Source organism: Xyrauchen texanus, chromosome 18 (assembly GCF_025860055.1).
Source record: "Xyrauchen texanus isolate HMW12.3.18 chromosome 18, RBS_HiC_50CHRs, whole genome shotgun sequence".
Taxonomy (NCBI): Eukaryota; Metazoa; Chordata; class Actinopteri; order Cypriniformes; family Catostomidae; genus Xyrauchen; species Xyrauchen texanus.
The window spans coordinates 12,914,582-12,940,343 of NC_068293.1; the positions used below are offsets into that span (position 1 = coordinate 12,914,582).

A 25,762-nucleotide genomic window follows, 5' to 3' on the forward strand; every position below is an offset into this window, starting at 1 on the left:
GCTATGTCAGTTTGGTAAACATTTTAGCCAAGACTGATAATTGGGACAAAATGCATCCCGACTATACCTCCGTCAGGATGGTATTATTGGGACATCTTGTCATGGCGATTAAAGCATATCGTAGATGCTTAAAATTAATCCTTAGCAGAAAGGGCTGGAATATTTGTTCGCTCCCCTTAAAATCAATTAAGTTGATGATGAAAGTAATGACTTGCGCAGCTTCATTCTTTATAATGGCCGCAATCTATGAGGTCACTTTTTGAGCACTTAAAGAAATACACCCAGCTAGACTCTTCATGGCAAACATTCAAGAATTTATCAAAAATTTTGTTCACCTACCAGAGATAAACTATGTGCTACATATTCTACAATTGTTGTTACGTCCCAAAATAAATCCTGGGTATAAACGGACGCAACAAAGCTTACAAGTTTAAAGAGCATTAGTCGGAGCCCTGCCACATCACCACAATCAAACAAATTACTGTTACGGTCTTTATTTATATAGTTACAGAAATAAGGAAAAGGTATTGGAACTAAACAAGAAAAGGGAAGCAATGGCTTCAGGAGAGGGCAAGGCCAAAATAACAAACAAACCTAACTGAAGTAGTAAACCTCTTATCACTCTACAAAGAAAAGAAAATGAATAACGCAATAATACTCTAGCTCCCTTCCTGGTCTCAAAACAGGAAAAAACAGGAGTACAACAAAAATGGCACCCACCTCCCTACATCTTCAAAATAAACATCCAATAACACGTTAGACACTTACAACAGTCAAATAAAGATAGAGATGCAATACCCAAAGTAGAAAGTTAGGCAGTTATCATGTTCAACAACTAATTTACAATCTGCTACAACAAGCTAGGCAGGACCAAGACAATACTCTGGAGAAAACTCATGTGGCAACATTTCTCTCTCTCTGGCAGTTTCTTCTCTGCTTTTATGCTACCTCTGTCTGGGCTGGTAAGCAGGCACAGCTGAAGACAATCAGCTACCTGAGATGGAGTAGGAGGAGCTAAAGGGAAAACAGAGGAAGAAACACAGGAAAAAGCACACAAAAACACGTTAAAGAAAACACTGTTAAAACCAACCATTTGAATACGCCTCTGGACGTAACAACGTTTCCACACGTCTCGCTTCACTGCTTCACTTCCTGAATATCAGGCTCATTCTGAGGCTGTCTACTTGTGTTAATGTCCTCCTCTAAACTATTTTGTGGTGTTTCTGAAGTCTGTGGTCTTTCGCATCATATTAGAATGCGTTCTATTGTGATCGATGTTGATGATTCACTTAACTGACTCCTCCCCTCTAACAAATCCAATCAAGACCATATTGTTTTTTTTATCCATATACACACATATAATCATATTAATAATTTTCAGATTTTTTCAGATTTATTTTTATAATATTTATTGAAAGGGAAAGTGAGAGTAAAAAAAATATAATCTTTAGGAAATCCTTAGTCTGAGTGTGCCAATGTTATGCAAAATTCTTATGTGGCAATAGTCCCGGCAAGCCCCGCCATAGGTTAAGAATCTTAGCTTGTAATGCAAATGCTGCAGGTGTATTCCCAAGCAGTTGTCAAGTTGACTGCAGAACAAAATGTTACTGTTATCGAATTATATCCAGCTGAGCTTTATTAGCCTTGTACAGTAAGCAATGCACCTCACCCTAGGCTTCAAGGTCTAACATGAACACACAGGAAGTTGCCATGTTGTTTCCGAGAGTTCCGATAAATGAGGATTGGCCACATTATACAGACTCACCGACAAGCACCATCTCCTACCAGACATTTTTGCATCGCTCTAGCATGTTTTACCTTCCCCCCTTTGGCGTAATCGGATGCATATTGTGTCAGCAGCATGGGAGACCCGGCATCGAGTCCAGCAATGACACCAGAAAGTAACCACATTCTCATAATCAGTGACGAGCACCCCTCCATGGACATATCACACGGAAAATGAGGCTCACTCTTTCCCATACGCCCATCAATGCCATTGCATTGAAACCTCAACCTAGATGAGAACACAAATTATAGAATGGGTCATGATTTATTGGAGGCTCTTCTGATTTTAGATTAGAGCATTGGGAAAAGTCTGGCTTCAGGGTAACATCCTGATGCATTCTCAAAGAGGTTTATAAAGGAAATAGCCATTATGTGCAGCATCACTGCCTCAGCATTGTGACAGAGCAGAGACAGAGCTTGCATTAAGAATTTTTCAATATGCTACATGAAGCGCTTGTAAAGAGAGCATACAATGGAAAAAAAAAACATAGCTCAGCTGATAGAAAGATAAGTTTTTTGCTAATTTCTGTCACCATGGCAACCTATAGCTTTTTTGTTCTTTCAGTTGTGTTAAAGGTTATCCTAGAGCTGGCCACCCGAACAAACTGAGCTATCGGGGGAGAAGGGCCTTAGTCAGGGAGGTGACCAAGAACCCGATGGTCACTCTGACAGTGTTCCAGCATTTCTCTGTGGGGAGAGGTGAACTTTCCAGAAGAAAATCTCTGCAGCACTCCACCAATCAGGCCTGTATGGTAGAGTGGCCAGAAGGAACCTGAAGGACTCTCAGACCATGAAAACAAAATTCTCTGGTCTGATGAAACAATGATTGAATTCTTTGGCCTGAATGGCAAGTGCCATGTCTGGAGGAATCCAGGCACCGCTCATTACCTGGCCAATACCATCCCTACAGTGAAGCATGGTGGTGGCAGCATCATGCTATGGGGATGTTTTTCAGCAGCAGGAATTGGGAGACTAGTCAGGATTGAGGGAATCATTAATGCAGCAATGTACAGAGACATCCTTGATGAAAACCTGCTCCAGAGCTCTCTGGACCTCAGACTGCGGTGAAGGTTCAACTTCCAACAGGACAATGACCCTAAGCACACAGCCAAGATAACATAAGGAGTGGCTACGGGACAACTCTGTGAATGTCCTTGAGTGGCCCAACCAGAGCCTAGACTTGAACCCGATTGAACATCTCTGGATAGATCTGAAAATGGCTGTGCACCGATGCTCCCATCTAACCTGATGGAATTTGAGAGGTCCTGCAAAGAAGAATGGGAGAAACTGCCCAAAAATAGGTGCGCCAAGCTTGTAGCATCATACACAAAAAGACTTGAGTCTGTAATTGGTGCCAAAGGTGCTTTTATTTTTTTATAAATTTGCAAAGATTTCAAACAAACTTCTTTCACATTGTTATTATGGGGTATTGTTTGTAGAATTTTGTGGAAAATAATTAATTTAATCCATTTTGGAATAACCTAACAAAATGTGGAAAAAGTGAAGTGCTGTGAATACTTTCCAGATGCACTGTAACATACAATCACACTCTTGGCCATTCAATTCAGACCTAGAGTTCTCAGAAATGTGAAGAATTTATACCTCTTATCTTGTGCTGTTTTCTGGCTAAAAAGATACACAGCATAGAATCACAGAGAAAAGTATAGTGTACTCAGTAGATTCTTACCTGCTTGACAGCATGCAGCAGTCTCCCATAGCAGTAGACCATGACGAGCACTGGAAGGCCCAGGCAGAATATAAACAAGCAGATGATGTAGGCATGGGACTGGGTCGTATGCTGGGTCCATGACACAGAGCAGCTTGTTCCCGCTCCCTCCAGCCCATAACTACTCCAGCCCAGAAGGGGTGGTACTGTCCAGATCAAAGAGTACAGCCAGGAACCACCTACTGCAAGCAGAGGTTTGCGATAATCAGGACTGCGTTTATGATACACTGTCAATGTGCTGTAGCGGTCGTAGGAAAGAACTACCAAGGATATCAGAGACACGATGCCTGAGCAAGAGAAAGAGAGAGAAAGTGAAGAAAATAAGTGCAGTCCTTGCGCTCCAAAGTAAAATGAACTGTATTACCAAACCTCAATACAAACACAAATTCGATAAGAACACAGATGTGGTAGCATTATTTTAGGAACACAAGGGAATTTATAAGGCTTTATTATTATGAATATTATCTTTACATTTATAATTGTCAATAGTTCTTAATCTGTAGGCTATTAGTAATTTTCCACCTGTTGTAGGTGATGGATGCTTGCGTGATAGCGAATGGAACCATTGGATATGGTAAATGTTTGGAATTGGGGAGGAGATTAGATTTTTTGATCACTTTGTTATATTAATTGCTTTTTTCGTTTAGTTTAAAGTACATTTAGAAATGTCTTTTGTTTATGTTTTTCGTGTTTCAATTAATGAATAAAATACTTAAAGCAAAATCAATGAAGCAAAAATATTCACAGACCCTCAGCAGGGGGTTGATGGTATAATCGTATATCACAATATTTTTTAAGGCGATAATCGATAAAATATGTTACATATCGCCAAGCCCTAGTGGTATGTCAACTTTTGGCTCTCCCAATACACACACACACACTAAACATTGATGGATTTCACGTCATGTCTTCCCAATAGTCCATAATTTTGGTATCATATTCAAATCCTCCCTCTTTTTTCATAAAAACATCACCTTGCCTTCCATTAACATAACACACCTCCACGCTTACCATGACTGATGGTGTAACTTCGGTTCATGCTTTATATCCTCCCATTTAGACTAAATGCCTTGCTCATTGGCCTACCCAATAAAGCATTACAAGACAATGTTGCGAAAGGATGAGATTTCAGATGGCAACAGAACAGATATTACAAATCAGAAATAAATGTAATACAGTTCTTGTAAAATCTAATCAAATCCCTTTATTGTCACTCAACCATATACACAAGTGCAACAGTGTGTGTGAAAGTCCTAGCAACATAACGATATGACAATTACAATAAACATCGGATTTACACATAACATAATTTACACATCTTGTTACACAACACAATATACATCTAATAATAAACAATTTACAGTATACACAAAATATGAAAATTATACAATATACAGTATACACAAAATAAGAAGACTGTTTACAATAAAAAAACACTGTACCCCCCACCCCCATGTAATCAGTGGAAATAAATATGATGTGTTGTGTTGACATTCAGCTGTCGGTTGATTATCAGTTACCGGTGCGTTATTAAGAGAAGTATAAAATCTGAGTCCAGTCTGATTCTAATAAAAGGTTGGTGCTGATATATGTATCGTGAGCATTCAAGAGTTCAAAAGTCTGATTGCTTGGGGGAAGAAGCTGTCATGAAGTCGGCTGTTGCTGCAATATTGCCTGCCTGATGGTAGCAGTGAGAGCTGCCCATGGCTCATGTGGCTGGAGTCTCTGATGATTCTCCAAGCTTTTTTCACACACTGCCTTGTACAGATGTCCTGGAGGGACGGAAGCTCACCTCCGATGAGGTGTCTGGCAGTTAGCACCGCCCTTTGCAGGGCTTTGCGGTTGAGGGCAGTGCTGTTGCCATCCCAGGCGGTGATGCAGCTGGTCAGGATGCTCTCTACAGTGCTGGTGTAGAACCGTGTGAGGATGTGGTGGTTCATTCCAAACTTCCTCAGCCGTCTCAGGAAGAAGAGGTGCTGGTGAGCCTTCATTACAATGACCTCAGTGAGGACGGACCATGTGAGTTCCTGTGGACACAGAGGAACTTGAAGCTGCTGACTCTCTCCACCGGTGCTCCATTGATGGTGATGGGGCTGTGTTCTCTGTCTTTTCTCCTGAAGTCCACAAGCTCCTTGGTCTTCCTGACGTTGAGGGAGAGGTTGTGATCCTGACACCAGCGTGCCAGCAAGTGTGCACCTCCTCTCTGTAGGCTGTTTCATCATTGTCAGTGATCAGACATACTGCCGTCGTATCATTAGCAAACTTAATGATGGCATTGGAGCTATGTGTTGCCACACAGTCATGTGTGTACAGGGAATACATGTATGGGATGAGAACACAGCCCTGCAGAGCTCCAGTGTTGAGGGTCAGTGATGAGTTGTTGCTGCCCATTTTAACCACCTGGTGTCTGCTTGAAAGGAAGCCCAGGATCAAGCTGCACAGCAAGCTGTTTAAGCCCAGAGCCCAGAGTTTCACATAAAGCTTGAAGGGGACTATGGTAAAAACACCAGCCAGTTGGTTCACGCTCGCTCTGATGACGTGGCCCAGAATGCCGTCTGGACCCATGGCTTTATTCATCCGTCGGAAGGATCGGGTAATGTCTGCTACAGAGACAGAGAGTGAACTAACCTCTGTAGCTTTGGCCGTGGGTGCTCTCTCTGCGAGGGCGGTTTTGTTTCCCTCGAATTGAGCATAAAAAACGAGCAGGAACAGGGGAACAGGAGCCAGCTGGTAAGTGATAACTGTGCAGTATATGTAAAACTTAACTCCCCTGGCCTCAAGAGGAGTATTAGCATCTGATGCAGAGCAGGTCAAGCATGGTTACATTTACACAGAATTTTTAGAAGTATGAATGAATTCCAACAATTGATCATAACTATAGAGTAAATAATAATTCTAAACCACAAAATGTTTTTATGAAACTGTTGATTGATTCACTAAAAAAAGCCATCTTATTAGAGTCATTCTTTTGGGAATGTACTATACAGGGATGTGCTGTGTGTTTCATGCTTTAGATTGCAAAGAACTGGCTCATTAGAGTAATTAATTCAGGAATTGGATTACACTGATCTTGCTGTGTGTTTCATGCTCTGGATTCAGTAATGTGGCAGAGCTTCTGCAGTAGACACTGTCATCATTGTAGTTCGGTATTCTCTAAGCATTGGTGGAAAATTTCAAATTTAGCATTTGTTCATTTTTATGCCCTTTCACACCTTGTTACAGCAGAGATATTGGTCCTATCTCCCCTTAATAACAGAGTCCATTCAATCTTATCTGTAATGAAAATGTAATGAGCAAGGCACTCCAGTTCACACAAGAAAACCCCTGATAAGTATTGACTGATTGAGCCAGGGATAGGTCCACTGAAACATTTTTTTAACTTGCATGCACAGGAGTGTATAAATGCCCTCTCATTTCCATAATTATGTAATATAAGTCCAGAAATGTTGAGGAGCTGAATAAATGAGGTCCCACATCATCAACACAACGTGAGATGACTCAATGGGGTGATTCCGCAACCTGTCCCATCTGGAGCTGATTAAGCCCATCATAATGCAGGTTAATGCATTTCAGTGTGCTCACATAACATTTCTGCATTTTTGATGCATTCCACTTATCAGCAAGGGCTTTCTGACAAAACCAGGCTGTTTTAAAGTGACTGGGTGATTTATTAGATTTATACAAGGATGAATGTCTGAAGAGAGAAGACAGGGGCAAGAATGCATGAAGGGAGATAAGAGGAGTCCCAGAGTGAAGTAGAAATCGATAAGGAGAGAGAGAAAAAAGGGGATATAGAGTGAGCAAGAGCAAGAAAAATAGAGGTAGGGGAAGAACAAAGAATGGAACAGAAACAGCGATTTTCACATAAACAGTACTGTGTAGGGGTTGGTACAGAGCGCTGCTGTAAATTGAGACTGCATATATTCTGGATGGAAATTCAACTCGGTCTCTGACACTCATCTCAAATACAAAGAGCACCTTCACCTCAATTTCCTGTGACAAAGCTAATAGAGACATATGACATAGCTTTATATTCTGTTAAGGCAATTATTTTACAGAATGGTCACAATGTCAAACATTGCCTTGTCTGCTTTTTAAAATCTACTTTCAGAAGTCTGTAAAAAATAAATGGGACAAGAAAAAAAAACACATTATGTATTAACACCTATAAGATATTATTAGAGCCAACAAAATATGCTGGATCAACCAAGAAACACAATTGTAAAGTCTATCTCAAAAACAAACATGTAGCTTGCAATGGGCTCAGTGTTTGAGACAGTGCTTCTAAAGCTTTATAAAGGGTCCCCAAACTAAGGCCCGCGGACCAAATACGGCTCTCTAAAATGTTTGAGCAGAACTATGCCTGTCACACATTTTGACCAGCCACAGTGTAAATGCGAGACTGCTTTAGTTGCTTTTCATGCCTGTAAGACTGACTATAGCGTGAGCCAAAAGCATTAGAGTGCAGTCTGTTAAGGAGCACATCATTGGTTTTGTGAATTCATCATTGGTTTCGGTGAAGTTGGTGTCGATCATTTGAGTCTGCCCAAGATGAGATGTCTCATTCATGAAGGAACTGAAAGGACTGGTACTGCTGTTCATGAATGAAATGCATTAATCAGAATCAATAGTGAGGATCTGCTGAACAACTAAACAAGAGGAGGCAAGTCGTTTGTTCAATTCACCAATCTCGTTCAACAAGAACATGGGCCGGATTAATTATCAATTAAATGGAGTGATAAACAATTTATTACAAAGGCATATGGTCTTTCTTTTTCAGGCTAGTATTGTATTTTGTGTGTGTAGCTTGATAAAAAGTCATGCTCAGCAATTCACATTATGATAGATATGCTTTGTTGTCATTTGTGGGGAAATTATTATGATACTTCAACATTCTGCTGAAGTCTCTTTGATGTATTACTGAGACACAAATTTTAATCAATGATACTTAGACTTTTTTCTGTCACCAATAACCAGGTTCAAAGCGTAAAAGATGGTCATTTGGTGCCATCTAGCGCAAAAGCGAAATTTGCAGAAATGGTCAATGAACTAATCAATTAACTAGTCTGAACAAATCTGTTTAGTGAACAGATTAAAAAGACTCATCACTGAGATTTATAAAAAATCATCACCACTACTGGATAGAGTACTTGTTACAAGTTCTTTGAGCCAATGGATGGATCCACTGATAAGCTTAAATTGGCTAAAACAATAATCCATGTAATAAAAGCAGAAGAATAATCTCTGTGAGAAAAATATTTTTAGGCTCACTCCGGTCCCCCTTAAAAACATAGCAAGGAGACATGGCCCTGGCAGCAAAAAGTTATAGACTACTTTATATGACATAACATAGGCCTAATATTTTAAGGCTGTAAATTTAACGAGTTAATTTAGTGGGATTAATTTATATGAAAAATAACGCTATAAAAAAAACTAATGCATCGTGCCCTCGATCCATAAATTCGGTAATCAGGAATGTTCCTACCTTTAGACCAATTCAAGCTTGATGTACCATAGGGCTGGGACAACGCGTCGACGTATATGCGCGTCGATTCGTCAGACCCAAAACAAAGATGGCGGCGCAGGAGAGTAGTAGCAACACGAGTGGCTCCTCAGACTATCAGACTATCAAGTGCAAGGCACTCGTTCCTCTAAAGTATGGGAATTCTTTTAAATTAAAGGAAACAATTCCGTGATATGTCGTCTTTGCAAAATGGAGATGGCCTTCCATTCTAGCACCACGGCAATGCACCAGCACCTGAAGAGGCGCCACACGCACACACAGTATTCTTAGCCTAAGGTGAAAGGAAAGTGTCAGAGTGAAAGTTGTTATTTGCATGTGAATGAAGATGCTTTTTTTCAGTATGTTCAACATAAATGTTGAATTTTGAATGTTTTTTTTTTTCATTATTTATTTTTGTTGGAAAAGCACTTTCTGTATTAGCTTAAAGCCCCCAAGTTTACAATAGTTACTGTATTCTTTCAATAGCTCTAAGAAAGGGTGGCTGGGTGACCTTTTTATTTTTTTTTATTGAATGCTAGACATCAGAATGCATTATTTTGCTCTTGTACAGTTTTAATGGGGAGATAATCGAAATCGAATTCTGGAAAAATTAATCGTTAGATTAATCGATGCATCGAAAATATAATCGCTAGATTAATAGTTTAAAAAATAATCGTTTATCCCAGCCCTAATGTACCACCTTGATGTGGCAGTAGGGGGCAGTGAGCGCTCCAGATGTACAGCCAACGCACCTCGTCAAACCAACGAGAGCAACAGACAAGAGATTATTTTATATAATGCAATACCATAATCAACTTCAACCATTTGAGTCTTCTAAGCCAGTCATATAATGGCCTGACATAAAGAAACTGCTTTCAGAGTGTTACAACAGTAAATCACAGTTTGAGGATGGCACACAAATTAATGGGTAAAGTCATAAACTAACACCTACCTGTTACATAATTGTCTGTGACTCCACACATAGTTCACTCCAAAATAACTTTTTACTGTAAAACATGTTGATGATTTGTGGACAGACATTCAGTTCATTAAGTGATAAGCTGTTTCCTCACAAAATCAGTTTATTCAGCATACTGAAGCATCTCCTCCATTGATATCATTAAAAAAGAACAGCCTTTTGTCTCCTCGCCAGTGTACCACAACAGACTGCATCTCGAGACAAATTTTTCAAAGTTTCAGATTACATTTAACTTGGCACAGCATTCTAAAAACAAAGCACTTATGACTAGAGACACTAAAAAAGTGCAATTTTTTTCAAGGTTGAATTTTTTATTGACTTCAAATCATACTGAAGTACCGAGCAAATATACATGAGCCTAATGTGAACTTTTTAAAATAATTAGAACATACAACATCAATAGGCTTCATCACCTTTAGAAAATATGTATAAAAGGTTGTTCACAATTGCCTTAACCTCTGCATGAATTAAAAACAAAATGCATTCTGCTTCTTCTTTAAGATTTGACAGTACACGCCCACTGTTCTGATTGGCTCTCTGCTCTTGATTGATTCGCTCACTCAATGCCATCTTACTGCTCACCGCTACTGGGCAGGGTTACAGATGTGATTAGGTAAAGTAGGCATTGATGTGTTGTTATGGAGGTGGTCAGATGCAAATGTCTATCACAGTGTGACATTACGTTGTGGAAGTAGAGAATGAGTCATTTTGGCAGCTTGGTTTCAACAAATGCTCTTTTTGCCATAAGGAGGAAGTTTTGAGTTCTGAAACTTACTGTATGTTTAACATTACCTTGAACTCTTACATGTGAATAGATAAAGGACTATTTAATTCCTCATGTCAAGACCCCTTTGAGGCTGATTTCTGGCTATTTTAAGTAGGGACTAAAAATAAATGTTTTTCATTTTGGTTTGTTCTGAGCAAAAGCAGTATTGTTTCAGTTGGGTTTGGACGTTCTGCAGCTGGTTAGAACAAAATAAAACTATGGTTAATTACTTTCTTTTTCAAATTAAATTACTCTGAGCTAAGGGTGGGTCAAATACCACTTGCAGTGTTGCTAGATCTCGCAAGAGAAAAAAGCCCAAAATAAGCCACTTGCTTTACCAAAATAATGTAATTATTTTCCGGTGTGGTGAATTTTAACAGGATATATCATAACAAGAATACAGTTAATTCAAGTATAATTTTTATTAAGATTCTACTTTTCAGTCAAAACCTGGCCGCATCACATCTGTATTAATGCATCATTTCTAACAATAATTCAGTGAAGACTTGGAAACAGCTGTGAAATGTACCTTTTACCTCTAATTAATATTTTCCCTGTATCTGGATTTGCCGTGTATGTATATGTAGTAATTAGACATAGTTGTTAAAAAGATCTTCATTCACAGATTTCCACATCCACAAATGGCAATTAGGAATGTGTGATGCAGATGATACCTTCAGGATCAAAGCACATGTTTTTTGGGGCAACACAAAGTGGTTTTATTACAAAGATTTACCACATGGTCAAACAAGAAACCAGAATGCTGTTTCCGAAAATACCAGTATATCGGCAACAGTATGCCGACCCACTGACATGCAACATTTCCCACCAGATCATTGAGCCAGTCCATGCACAACTCACCACGCGCCCCACCGAGAGCGACCATGAGGAGGTTACCCCATGTGACACTACCCTCCCTAGCAACCAGGCCAATTTGGTTGCTTAGTAGACAAGGGACACCTTGGGATTCAAACTCACAAACTCCAGGGGTGTAGTCAGCACCTTTAATCATTGAGCTATCCAGGCCCCCAGCTGAAAAGAACTTGCTTCACAGCTAGTTAAGCGACCACTCCTCATATTGGAGATTATCGTATTGGACAACAGCCATGACTGCTTGGCTGATTAACAGTGTGTGCCAGGTCCAAAATCTACCAAGAACCTTGTCAATGGATTGCACACAGGTTTTTAGCATATTTTAAGAGAATATCGTGTAAAATTTGTGTCCTTTTAATTTTAGCAATTTCTACTTACAATTTACTTTCATTAAATGCATAATGTTTTACAGGACTCTGTAAAAAGTGGTAACCTACAATAGTTATCATAAGTAGCTTGAGTATTTGTGAGTGCCAAATTTTTTAAAATGTCTTCACAAATATAGAGACTTGTTGAAAACACACTCGTGAGGACATTTTAGGTGGTCCTCACCAGTAAAAAGTAAATCTGCCAAATCTTGTTTAGCTTTAAATCTGCTGATGTGCTCCGGTTCCTGTGAGGGTTTAGGGCAGTGGTTCTCAACCAGGGGGCCGGGAACCACTAGTGGGCCTCAGCACACTTCAAAGGGGGCCTCAAGTTAACTTAATTTTTATTATTTATTAAGAAATATTAAAATAATTAAACTTGATTAAAATGCTAAAAAAATATTTAATTTAATATATATGGCTACAAATTATAAACGGACTCTTTCTGAAACTTCTCGAATAAAAAAATTATCCATGATAAATTATTTTAATCGGACACATCTAGTTTCTGGTGAGGGGGCTTTCAAATATTGTTTTGGACAGGGGGCCTTGGAACCAAAAGGGTTGAGAACCACTGGTTTACGCTCTGTGCGTGCGTGCGCGCGTGTGTCGACAATGGTTTCCAAAGGGAATACTAAACGGTTAGTAGCGGTTCTGAGTACACACGCTGTCTGGTCTCAAAGCGGTTCACGAAGCAGCCGGGTTCGGGTTTGTAATTTAGGAAAAAGTATGCAGGCCACGCGCTCTCACGGATCCGAGCGAACAGATGAGATAGGGGCCGTTCATACCGAAAGTGTTATTGCATGCGTCTGCTCTGTTTTTTTATGTAAATGTGCTGGACGAACGTCCTTGACTGCTGCACCACGTCTCGCTGTTTCTTCAGTGTCTAAACAGGACCAGCACATTTTTAGACACTGTGTCAAGTTAAAAAGAACTTCAGGTCTTAAAAATACATGTTGAGACATCTGCATTCTGTTTCAGTCGTTGCGCTGCAGATTGTTTTTAGCGCAGGTGTCACAAAGTTTTAACGTTCTGAACAAGTTCAGGCTACAAAGAGGTGACTGTGGCAATGTTTAACATGATTCCAGATTATTCTGCAACATGAAAAGTTTCAGCACTTGATAAATGTCAAATGTTTCCCCTTGCTGCTCTATTGTTCTGAGGGGCCGTTGTGCCTTGTATGTTTTCTGTTACAATACTGTAACGAATGTTGCCTACAATGCTTACATAAAATACATAAAATACAGCCTTTTACAACATGACGAACAATATACACTGCAGGGTCAGAATATAAACTCCAGATTAAAGTAAATAAGACAGAAATTACTATTGTGTACAACAAATCAAAGTAATAATAATAATACTGTACTATATTATAATGACAACTACACAACAATAGCCTACATATTGTTGGGTTATATTAATATTAAACAACTGATTTGCAAAAGAGAGGTCGGTCCTCATATATTTCTAAAAAAAAATATATAGTAAATTACAATTGGGGCACTTTTGGAATTTTAAACACAAAGTTTGAAATAGATATGGTAAAAAATGGTATCTGCCTCCTGAAATAACATCACGTACCGAAGCAGGAGTTGATGAAGCCGTACCACATACATCCGTGCCGTCCGAGCAGCCACCGTCCCCGCACACTGGACGCGAAGCTCAGGGTCGTCCCGAACATACACACCAGCATGTCACTGATGCTGATGTTCAGAAGAAGCATGTTAACCGGGGTCCGAAGCGTCTTAAACCTACAGAAGAGGACTAAGACGATAAAGTTATTGAGAAAGCCGAAAGTCATGATGAATCCCAGGACCACGGACAGGGCGATGAAGCCCGCCCGAGAGAGCGTTTCCAGCGGTGGGTCGCTCCAGTCCTCATCCAGAAGAGATAACCGGTCTTCCTCGCTCATGTTAAAGCTGTAGTTTAAATTAGCCTGTTCGAAAAACATCCTGGGACGTATTTAGAGTGTAACTTTTATGTCAGTGCTAGATTTCTTGAGTCGTTTTTCTCTGTAAGTGAACAGCTCCGCGCAACTCTGCGCATCATCATCATTATGATTAAATACTGACGGTCACTGACAGCTGGAAAAATGTTCAAATTTGAGAGCAATTAGTGAAATTCAACATAGTGGAACAAATGTCAAAACCTTGTCAGAACTATTAGAAGGACATGTGGCATTATTGGATACCCTATAGAGTCTGTTCATGAGCTAGCCTACTTGGTTGTTCCATTTTAGATTAGAAAAAATGTCAAAGCAGTGCGAACGAACGTGTCACCTCATTGTTCCCTCGGTATTCCCGCCGTAAGCGCGAGCTGTGCTGGGCAAACGCATCACGCGCAACAGGCGTAATATAGGCTAAAGCAAACGTGACGTCACGAGAGAGAGAGAGCGAACGATAGGAAATCATCGACAGCCTGCCCCTGAGGACGACCTCCTCATTTATTCATTCAATTAATTAGAATTTACCCCTTTCCTTTACCGACATCATTTCACATCTCAGATACGCGTGCCTTCACCACTGACTGAAAGAAAAACATTATCAGTCATTATTCTTTCATGTTTATATTAGTAAATCAGTAGATTGCTGAGAACAAATGCTGAGAGCACGGATCAGCTTAGAACAATACACATTTAACTGAAGGCTGGTTAGTAATGGGAGATCATCATAGTGTAAGCAATTTCCACACACACACACACATTATAATTTCTCTACAAGTGTAGCTGTCAGTGTCTGAATGATTGATTGATTGATTGGTTGATTGTTGTAGGTGTGTACATGTCAGATATACTATATCTAGTCTAATTTGATTGTATCTAGTCTGTAAATACAATAAAGCTCACTGTTATGTTCTACTATTTTTGTTGTGCATATGTGACATACCTGCAGATCTTCTATGTGTTTTTATATATTATGTTGCTGTGCATCCAAGGGCGTAGCAGCCTTGGTAGATGTGGGAGACACGTCCCCCACACTATTTAAAAAGGTGATTTTTGTCCCCCGCACTTCTCCAAGTTAAACCCATACCGAGTCCAAGTGGTGGATTTGTATACATTATTCTTTGCATCATGTTACTTTGGGCTGATTGAGCGACCATCCAGCCAATGACAGGTGAGTTTCATGAGCCAAGCAACCCTTACGTAATAGGCCGTCAGTCAGACAGTCTAATCAACTAGATTTGTTAATTTCTACAAAGTTGCATTCAGCACTGCTCATTAATCCATGTTTTTTATTGGAATTGATGTTAGAAGAGGAACACACAAGCGAGAGTTATTTATTGGCATATCGTTTTTGATTGGCAGCATCACGTGAAATGCACTGCAGAAAAAAACTATCCTTCTTTAAATCAAACATTGTAAGTGGGATTTATTAGTGATCGACTGATATTGGATTTTTAATAGCCGATGCCAATATCCAGACAGTAGGGTGGCAGATAGGCTGCTTCACATGCAAGCAGGTGATTTTCAAATTGCTCACGAAACAAATCAGCCAAACAGGAAAATGTATCGCCCGATGCCGATTCCATCCATCCATCCATCGTCAACCGCTTATCCTGTGTACAGGGTCGCGGGGGGCTGGAGCCTATCCCAGCTAACATTGGGCGAAAGGCGGGGGACACCCTGGACAGGTCGCCAGTCCATCGCAGGGCCCCGATGCCGATTATTTAAAAAAACAAAAAAAAAAAAAAGTAGGGAGATGATAGGTTTGCTTGGTTCTTACAATGCTTAAAACCTCTATTAAAGTCTCTTTGTAGGGCAGTAGACATACACATTTTAAAGAGCACCTATTATGGTTTTTCAAATATTACCTTTCATGTAGTGTGTTATATAGCTGTTATAAGTGACAATGGATTTATTGACACCCAAAAGAAAGAACTGATTCTGAACACCTGAAACGAGCATATAAGTCAATACCAGAAGCATTTATTGACTGTTCTCAAAAGTATTGGCTTACAAAAGCAAAATAAGTTATCACAGTACAAATAATCAAGGGTGTTCTTTCACATTCCTCAACACTGCATAAACAATCTGCATTTCCATAAACAAATGAAATATCAGCTTGTAGCAACGTTACACGAAGGATGGTCAAGGAGGACACAGGAAACGGGGTTAAATAACTGAAGGTAGGCTTTTTAATTCTCGTTTTACAAATAGCACTTTGTAACAGACTCAAACATACAGCACACTGAGTTGCTTTTTGGGCTCTCTCTCTCGACTGGAGGCTCGGAGTCTGCTTTTATGCCGCTCTCCTCGTGCTCACTGGAATTAGAGACAGGTGTTAGGCATAATTTAGCTCAGGTGTAAGCGCCCTTACCGCTTTCCTCTCCCGGACGGGCGCTTGACCACGCCCCCGCTGCCACATACCCCCACCGCCCGACTAAGGCCGGGGCGCCATCCGGCCTGTCTACCACTCCCCCCCATTTCTGGAGAGAAAGTCGGCGATAGCCATCTGCACCCCCGGTCTGTGGACCACCTTGAATTTAAAGGGTTGGAGGGCCAGATACCAACGGGTGATCCGGGCGTTAGTATCTTTCATGCGATGGAGCCACTGCAGTGGGGCGTGATCCGAGCAGAGGGTGAAGGCCCGCCCCAGCAGGTAGTAACGGAGGGTGAGGACCGCCCACTTGATGGCCAAACACTCCTTTTCCACGGTGCTGTACTTAGTCTCCCTTAAGGAGAGCTTACGGCTAATGTACAGCACCGGGCGCTCCTCCACCTCCACCACCTGCGAGAGTACGGCCCCAGCCCTCTGTCTGAAGCGTCCGTCTGCAATACAAAAGGGAGAGAGAAGTCAGGTGCAAGAAGAAGCGGCCCCCCACAAAGTGCGGCTTTAATCTGCATAAACGCCTGTTGGCACTGCTCCGACCATTGGACCGGATCTGGAGCCCCCTTTTTAGTGAGGTCAGTCAGCGGGCTGGTGACGTCCGAATAATTAGGCACAAACCTCCTATAATAGCCAGCCAGCCCCAGGAATTGCCTCACCCCCTTTTTGGTCTTGGGTCTAGGGCAAGTTGCAATCGCCGCGGTTTTGTCAATTTGGGGACGCACCTGGTCATGACCCAAGTGGAACCCCAGATACCGTACCTCCACACGCCCAATCGCGCACTTCTTAGAGTTTGCCGTGAGCCCCGCCCGCCGCAGCGATCTCAGGACGGCCCTCAGATGTTGCATGTGCCGCTGCCAATCATTGCTATAAATGATAATATCATCTAAATAGGCAGCGGCGTACGCGGTGTGAGGTCTGAGGATCTGATCCATGAGTCGTTGAAACGTGGCTGGTGCTCCAAACAAACCGAAAGGAAGCGTCACAAATTGGTGTAATCCAAACGGCGTAGTGAAGGCTGTTTTCTCACGGGACATTGGTGTCAAGGGGATCTGCCAATAACCCTTTGTTAAATCCAAGGTCGAATAAAATCGAGCAGTACCTAACCGATCGAGCAGTTCATCAACACGGGGCATTGGGTACGCGTCAAATTTAGACACCGCGTTGACTTTTCTGTAATCCACACAGAATCGAACAGACCCATCGCTCTTGGGAACAAGAACAACCGGGCTGGACCAATCACTGTGGGATTCCTCTATTATGCCCATATCAAGCATCGCATCTAATTCCTCCCATAGTATTTTCTTTTTATGTTCGGGTAAGCGATAGGGGCGGCAACACACCACCGCGCCCGGCTCGGTCTCGATGTGGTGCTGTATGATGTTTGTACGGCCCGGTAGAGGGGAAAACACATCCGCAAATTCCTTTTGTAATTCGGAAACCTCTGTGAGTTGACGCGGTGAGAGGTGGTCTCCAGAAGTAACCGGAGTGTTAAGATTGCATTTTTTGTTTACCTCCGGTCCGAGCTCCGCCCTCTCCGGAACTACCGTGGCCAACGTCACAGAGGCCGCCTCCTCCCTCCACAATTTCAGGAGGTTGAGGTGATAAATTTGACGTGTGCCCCCTCTATCGGTACGTTTATCTTCATAATCGAGATCCCCTACTCGTCGTGTGACCTCAAAGGGTCCTTGCCACTTGGCGAGTAATTTAGAGCTCGATGTTGGGAGTAATACGAGTACCTTATCTCCGGTGCAAATTCCCATAGCCGAGCACCCCTGTCATACCGGCGGCGTTGGCGTTCTTGAGCTTGGAGCAAATTCTCCTGTGTTAGTCGCCCCAGTGTGTGGAGTTTTGCTCTAAGATCGAGAACAAACTGAATTTCATTTTTGCTATTAGAAGGTCCCTCCTCCCAAGCTTTGCGGATGACATCAAGGACACCGCGTGGGCGTCGCCCGTACAGCAGCTCAAACGGGGAGAACCCTGTGGAGGCTTGTGGGACCTCTCGTACAGCAAACAACAGGGGGTCTAGCCACTTATCCCAATTTCTAGCGTCATCGGTATGCAATTTACTGAATCATGTTCTTGAGCGTTTTATTAAACCGTTCCACTAGGCCATCAGTCTGCGGATGGTAAACGCTAGTGCGAATCGATTTAATGCCCAAGAGCTCGTAAAGTTCGCGAAGTGTTCGTGACATAAAAGTCATGCCTTGATCGGTGAGGATTTCTTTCGAATCCCCACCGGAGATTATCTTGAAGAGTGCCCCTGCAACACTACGTGCGGAGATGTTGCTCAGAGGCACTGCTTCCGGATATCGCGTCGCGTAATCCACTAGGACTAACACGAAGCGATGTCCGCGTGCTGACCGTTCTAATGGCCCGACGAGGTCCATCCCAATTCTTTCGAAGGGGACCTCGATTAATGGTAGAGGGCGCAATAGCGCTTTTGGGGTGGCCGGTGGGTTTACCAGCTGACATACACGGCACGCCGCACACCACCTGCGGATGTCACCGCCAATAGAAACGGGCTATTAGACGGAGAAGTGTTTTCCGTTCCCCTAGGTGACCGGCCATAGGATTATAGTGAGCCGCCTGGAAAACCATTTCCCGGCGGCTCCGTGGGATCAATAATTGTGTCACTTCCTCCTTTGTTTGAGCGTCCTGCGTCACTCTATATAACCAATCTCTAATCATGGCAAAATATGGGTATGCAATGGCGATGCCCGGCCGGAGCTGTTGACCATCAATTACTCTCACTTGGTCAAGAGTATGTTTAAGGGTTTCGTCCCGCGACTGCTCTAGAGGGAAGTCCCCCTCAGGGAATTCCCTGAGAGGAGGGGTGGCCACCCGCCCCTTCCCTCGTCATTCCGAGCAGCCGAGGACGACCCCGGCTCCGCCTCCCCTGCCAAAGCATCGCACACCGCACACCTCTTTATGCAGGACCCATCCGCACAAATACCCTCTAAAATATCTTTAAAATTCGGCCAATCCGTACCCAAGATTAGCGGTGGGGCGGGAACTAACCGCTGCCTCCACACTATGGTTTCTTCCCCTGAATTTAATCGCCAAAGTCACCATGGGATACTTGTGAACATCCCCATGCACACACCTCACCCTCACCAGTTTAGCTAAACCCAAAGCCCCGGGTTGAACCAAGTGTTGGTGGATGGTGGTCTGATTGCAGCCGGTATCCAGCAAAGCTTGGTAAATACCCCCCCTGATCCTTACCAGAATCCGGTATGCTCCAGCCCGATAGGGGGCAGCCTGCGGGACGTCGGAGACCTGCACCACCGTCCCCACCTCCATCAGCGGACACCGATCCCGGAAGTGGTCCGGGTCCCTGCACCTCCAACAGACCGGCCCAGGCGTTATGCCCGCACTTGTGCTGGCGGGCAACCCCACCAGAGGAGGAGAGTGGCTGAGGGACGGGGAAGGGGAAGGAGCATTCTCCCAAGGCCGGGAAGCAGGTCGCACATACCCTCCATGCCTGCGCGGGGCAGGAACGGGCCCTGGGGAGAAAACAGAATGAGAAAACACGGGAGGGGGAGGAGGGGGGTGGCGACACAAGGGAAGGGGCGAGAGAGAGAGAAGAAGGCTCGTCCGCCCTCAGGATCGCCGCCAAATGGTCCTCCGCCAGCCGAACAGCTTCCTCCAGCGACGCCGGGCGGTGGCACTGGACCCACTCCGCCGTTCTCCTGGGCAGCCGTTGCGCAAATTGTTCCAGCACCACCTGATCGATGACTCCCTCGATGTCGCGGTCCCCCTCGAGCAGCCACCGCTGACAGGCGTCCCGGAGCCGTTGAGCAAACGCGAACGGGCGATCGGACTTCTCTAACTTCATGCCCCGGAAGAGCTGGCGATTCTCTTCCGGGCTCCGACCGACCCATTGCAGAATGGCCCTCTTCAGGTCAGGGTAAGCCAGGAGATTTGTCGCCGGCGGTTGTTGTGCCGCGAGTTGAGCTTCCCCGGACAGGAGAGGAATTAGGCGGGCTGCCCACTGTTCGGGCGGCCAGCCCCAGATTTCTGCCATCCGCTCAAACAAGTCGAGGAAGGCCTCAGGATCATCTGCTGCCCCCATCTTCTGTAACGTGGGTGGGGGTAGCGTAGCGCGGGTGTCCGGGTTCGCGGCTGTGGCCGGCTCCGTCTCCTGGCTGAGGAGGCTCCGGATGGCGAGCCGGTCCTCTGCCTGAGCCCGCATGATCTCGAAAAACCGGCGATCTTGGTCCTGCCGGAGCTGAAGCAGGGATTGCTGGTGTGCTTGATGCAGTGTCGCGAGGGACTGGAGGACTTCTGTCAGCTGGGAGGACTCTATGGGGCGACTTTGCTCCATGCTTGGAAAGTAATTTTCCCGGGTTTCGGCACCAGTGTAGCAACGTTACGCGAAGGATGGTCAAGGAGGACACAGGAAATGGGGTTCAATAACTGAAGGTAGGCTTTTTAATTCTCGTTTTACAAATAGCACTTTGTAACAGACTCAAACATACAGCACACTGAGTTGCTTTTTGGGCTCTCTCTCTCGACTGGAGGCTCGGAGTCTGCTTTTATGCCGCTCTCCTCTTGCTCACTGGAATTAGAGACAGGTGTTAGGCATAATTTAGCTCAGGTGTAAGTGCCCTTACCGCTTTCCTCTCCCGGACGGGCGCTTGACCACGCCCCCGCTGCCACACAGCTGAAAATACAAGTAGACAAATTGTTGAGAGAAGTGGATCTTTAGAACTACATTTTCTGGAATGTAGGATATAACCAATGTGCTACTTAACAAAAGCAAAGTAACGTTGTCCCAAATAAGTGAATGACCAAGTGAGGCTTGACCTAGTGTGGTCTGTGCATCTTGGCTTTACACATTGAAGACCAAACCAGAATGATGAGGTGCTGCCAAGTTTAACTAAAGAATTCTGAAATACACATCAATTATTAAAAAGGCCTCATGGTTGAATTGGAAATATGTGCACCAGAGCATAATTCACAACAAGCGAGCAGGAGCTTTTGATAGAGGCTACCGAAAAAATTGATGCAAGTTATTGGTAATAAGCAATTTGTATAGACTTCCATATTCTGCCCTCTTGTATAGATTTGTGAAAATGAACATGAACAGTGATAGACATTTTGCCTGAAAACAGCATTTGAAAATATTTTCTAGAAAGGTGTAAACAGCTATTTGTATGGCTTTGTAAATATGAACAACCATATTCTGGCCAATTGTATAGATTTGTAAAAATGAACATGAAAAGATTTTTTTTTAAACTTTTTTTTTGAATGAATGAAAAATAACTATTTAAAACAACATCAACTGTGAACTGATTTGGTGTGTGTGTGTGTGTGTGTGTGTGTGTGTGTGTGTGAGCGTGTATTTATCACTTTGTGGGGACCAAATGTCCCCATAAGGATAGTAAAACCCGAAATTTTTGACCTTGTGGGGACATTTTGTCGGTCCCCATGAGGAAAACAGCTTATAAATCATACTAAATTATGTTTTTTGAAAATTTAAAAATGCAGAAAGTTTTCTGTGAGGGTTAGGTTTAGGGGTAGGGTTAGGTTTAGGGGATAGAATATAAAGTTTGTACAGTATAAAAACCATTATGTCTATGGAAAGTCCCCATAAAACATGGAAACACAACATGTGTGTGTGTGTGTGTGTGTGTGTGTGTGTGTGTGTGTGTGTGTGTGTGTGTGTGTGTGTGTGAAAAGAGACACAGGAGAGAGAGAGAGAGAGAGAGAGAGAGAGAGAGAGAGGCTAGATTACTTGTACTGAAACTGTGCTCTTCTCTCTTTCAATGCAGCAAAGCGGTCAATTACATTCTCATTGAAATCAGGCATGTTGAGGACTAGTTCCCTCTCCATGGAAAGCATGGCCAGTGCATTTAGACATTCCTGGCCCATTGAATTTCGCAGGAATGTCTTAACTTGTGTCAAAGTTGAGAAACATCTCTCAGCTTCAGCTGCTGTCATGGGAGTAGTTATGAGGATGTTCAACAGAGTCACAGTCTCCGAGAATGTCTCCTGGAGGTGTAACTCATGAGAACCTGGTACAGTGCCAGTGCACCACAGCAGTCCTTGAATTCAGGATTTTCATAGATCAGAGAGAGTTCTGTCTTGAGCTTTGCCTTGTTCAGCATGGGGTATGCGTTCACAGTGACATTCAGAGCCTCATCAAGAAATGAATGGCAGTACCTTTCAAACATATCTGCTTGCAGTAAGGTAGCACTCACAAGGTGGCCAGTGAAAGAGAACCTTGCTTTGGTGTGATCCAGGATGGTGTCGCAGACCTCTTCAGACAGCCTCTGCTTCTCTTCTCTCAAAGCCGTTCTGAGTCTTTTGGCTCCTGTTGCTACTTCCAGCTGCTATTGAGAGGAGTCCCTGAAGGCAAACAGACCAATGTGTTTGTTAGGCTATGTACAGTACTGTAGTCTATATGATGCACAGGTATATGCAATTTATCCACGTATAGTACAAAGATTTTAGTTCCACTTAAAATGGGTAGGGATGCATAAAGTCTTTAGTGTTTAAGTTAGCCTTTGTGTCTCACCTAGCCTGGATGTTCAGCACAGTATACAGTATTTAAAGTAAGCTAGATTACACCACTGGCCATATATAATGAGAATAATGTAATTTCTAACACAAATGCAGTCTCCTTACATGCATACATTTTCAAATGACAAAGCTCTTGAGAACGATCGAATGATATTGTTTAATCTTACCTTATGGTCTGCACACTGTGAAGCTGTCGAGGGCACGTTTGATGAAGACAGCATCGATGTCCTTCTTCTGGAGCTTCTGGTACAGTGTATCGACGTGGGGCATGATTTTGCGAAAAAAAATGAAATTTTCATCATCCTCACGTAGCCAGATGCCTCTCTCATGGTGGGATGGTCAAATGAACCCAATGAACCCATCCTGATGGCTTCAAAACATTGTATGAGGTCGTCTTCATTCTTGTAGACAGTGTTCACAACTCTGCTGTTGAAGTTCCACCGTGTGGATGAAGTTCTGGGCAGTCTTCGTGCAACAGTCTGGTCAAGAATGCTGGTCCGTTTGGGTGACCCGGAAAAAAAAGTTGCAATCCCACTCAGATCGGAAAAGAAAATATAAACTTTTTTGATGCGAGAAGTAGCTTGCTGCATGATCAAATTCAGCTGATGCGCATAGCAATGCACATAATGGGCATTCTTGACATGCTCACGCACCTTTTGCTGCACACCAGCCTTCTCTCCCCTCATCACACTGGCTCCATCATAAGCTTGCGCAATGAGTTTAACTTTCTCTTCGTCGGCAAAAAGACCATTCAGTCTCTCCAAAAACACACTGGCAATTGAGATTGAGGTTGATTCCGAGATGGGAAGAAACTCAAAAAAGCGTTCCTGCACTTTATGGTTGCTATCGATGTACCTCAGCACAAGCCCCAGCTGTGTCTGTGTAGAAATGTCCGTGGTCTCGTCAGCTTGGATGGCTACGAAGTTCGCCGACTTCACCTCCTCCACAATATGTTCCCTCATGACCGCTAGCATACACTCCAGTAGCTCGTTTTGAATTGTCTTTGATGTGCCCTTGAAATCTTTAGCATTTAGCATTCATCAAACACCTCATCTATCTGTGCCACAAAGTTGACCAGTCCAAGAAAAATACCAGGGATGGTGGAGCCCTCAGTTTCATCTTTGCCTCGCAAAGCTAACTCAAACACTCCGCAAAACTTTACACACTGGATTAGCCAGTTGAGGATGTGGCGGTTCTTGCTAACCTCATCGTTGTGGCGACAGACAGCTTGCCTGTATCCCTCATCCAGTTTAGTGGCAATGTTCACTCTCCCCAAAGCAGATAATCTCAAACAGCTATCCATGTGGGTCTTTGACAGCTCATGTTTCTTTATCTTTTCTGAAAGATGGTGCATGACTGTTACTCCATTCGCTGTCCAAGCAGTGCTGTCTGCCGTGCCGCCTTCGGGGGAAAGAGTAGGCAGGGGTAGCAGAAGACTCCATTGGCTACGTCACAGCCTGCTAGCCAGGTCTTTGGAAAATCCTCGGGTGTAGGACATTCTCCCTTTAGTAGAAACCTGTTGAAGGATTAAATTTGGTCTGGGAGGTCCTTATTGTTTCATTGACAATTTTTCTTGATTTGTTCGCTGACTAAAAGGAACTTCTTTTAAAGAGACAATCGAGTTGCACTGAACGCTAGCCATCTTGACAGTAGTACGTGAATTGATTGACGCTGCTACCTGCTCTTTTCTTAGTTACGTTCATGGTTATGTTACGTATGACAAAAGCGCGTAAGAGCAAGCCCTCCCGGAACCTATAGAGATTGAAAGCTCTGATATTTGAAAAAAAAAATGATGCACGACTTTTGCCTGATTTGCAGATCAGACGTCTAGATTAGAACACTGATAACGACTGTTGCCGTGATAGAATTGGTTAGAAAAAAATCCCTTCCTTTTCCCGTTTGGCAGTGCATCGCCCATATCGCCCTAATGAACACACCGCCCCTGTAAGACACTCATTTGTCACCACCTTCTGGCATCACCAGAAATAGTAATTTAACAAATCATTAAATGGATCTGAATTTTGGTGAAAGTAATCAAAACACTTTAGTCACATGAATACATTTAAATCCCACAATGCACAAGCACAGAGTAAAAAATTATATTGTGCACTTGCACAATTGTCATTATTGTAATCAGAACCAGCTTGTGCTCAGTCTTTTATTGTCATGTGTGAAATGCGTGAAATGCAAGTGCTCCACAAGATTAATGCAGTTATTTTGCAATACTTGTATAATAATCTTTAAAACACTACAAATATTAAAAGTAAACAATACATATATGTTCATATAATACTTATATCATACTTATATATTAATATATTTAACTTTAATTTTGGGTCTGTCTACTGACAGCTGATCCCCCCCCATTCTGCAATAACATAAAACACCATAATGTGGAAGTCTGCTTCATATAAGAAGGTGGTTTTAAGGGATTGAGTCTTAATATTTAAAGTTAGTCTTTTGGTGTTGAAAGCCTTCCATATGTCCCATATTCCATATATCATTGTATTCTCAGTGATGTTGGGCAGTATTTCATTGTTAATGCAGCTTAGGGCAACAAGTTGTACTGTTATTTTTCTGTAATATGGTGTAATACATGAGCCATCTGCATGCTGCATCTCTAGCATTGTACAGTACAGTTCACATAATCTGCCTGCTTTTCTAGGATATATTATCCAGAATAGCAGGATCTCAAAGCCTGTTGGTTGTTCCATGTGCTGTGAAAAAAAAAATGCAAACAGTAGGAAACTGATGTCACTACATCTGTTCACATCTTCCGTCCCCCAGAGAGCTCACATTTTCAGGGATCAGAATTGCAACTAAAGCCTTCTAAAAGATTAGTACCAGATGAATAAGCTTTCAAATACTTATCCATTCAGTATTATACATAGATGTGATAAAGGAATGTT

General features: G+C 42.8%; 2 protein-coding genes across 2 annotated transcripts in view; both read right to left on the minus strand.

The window, feature by feature from the left end:
- Positions 1-13,982, minus strand: part of tmtops2b (teleost multiple tissue opsin 2b) — a 32,635-nt gene extending 18,653 nt beyond the window's left edge. Inside the window, exons 1-2 of the mRNA XM_052148605.1 lie at positions 13,582-13,982; positions 3,473-3,798 (exon numbers count right to left, since the gene is read on the minus strand). Coding sequence (XP_052004565.1) covers positions 3,473-3,798; positions 13,582-13,951 — 696 coding nt within the window. The 5' untranslated portion in view covers positions 13,952-13,982. The remainder of the gene's footprint in view (positions 1-3,472; positions 3,799-13,581) is intronic.
- LOC127659000 (cytoplasmic protein NCK2-like) overlaps positions 1-25,762 on the minus strand; it is a 576,925-nt gene that overhangs the window by 260,700 nt on the left and 290,463 nt on the right. The gene's annotated exons all lie outside the window — the stretch shown is intronic.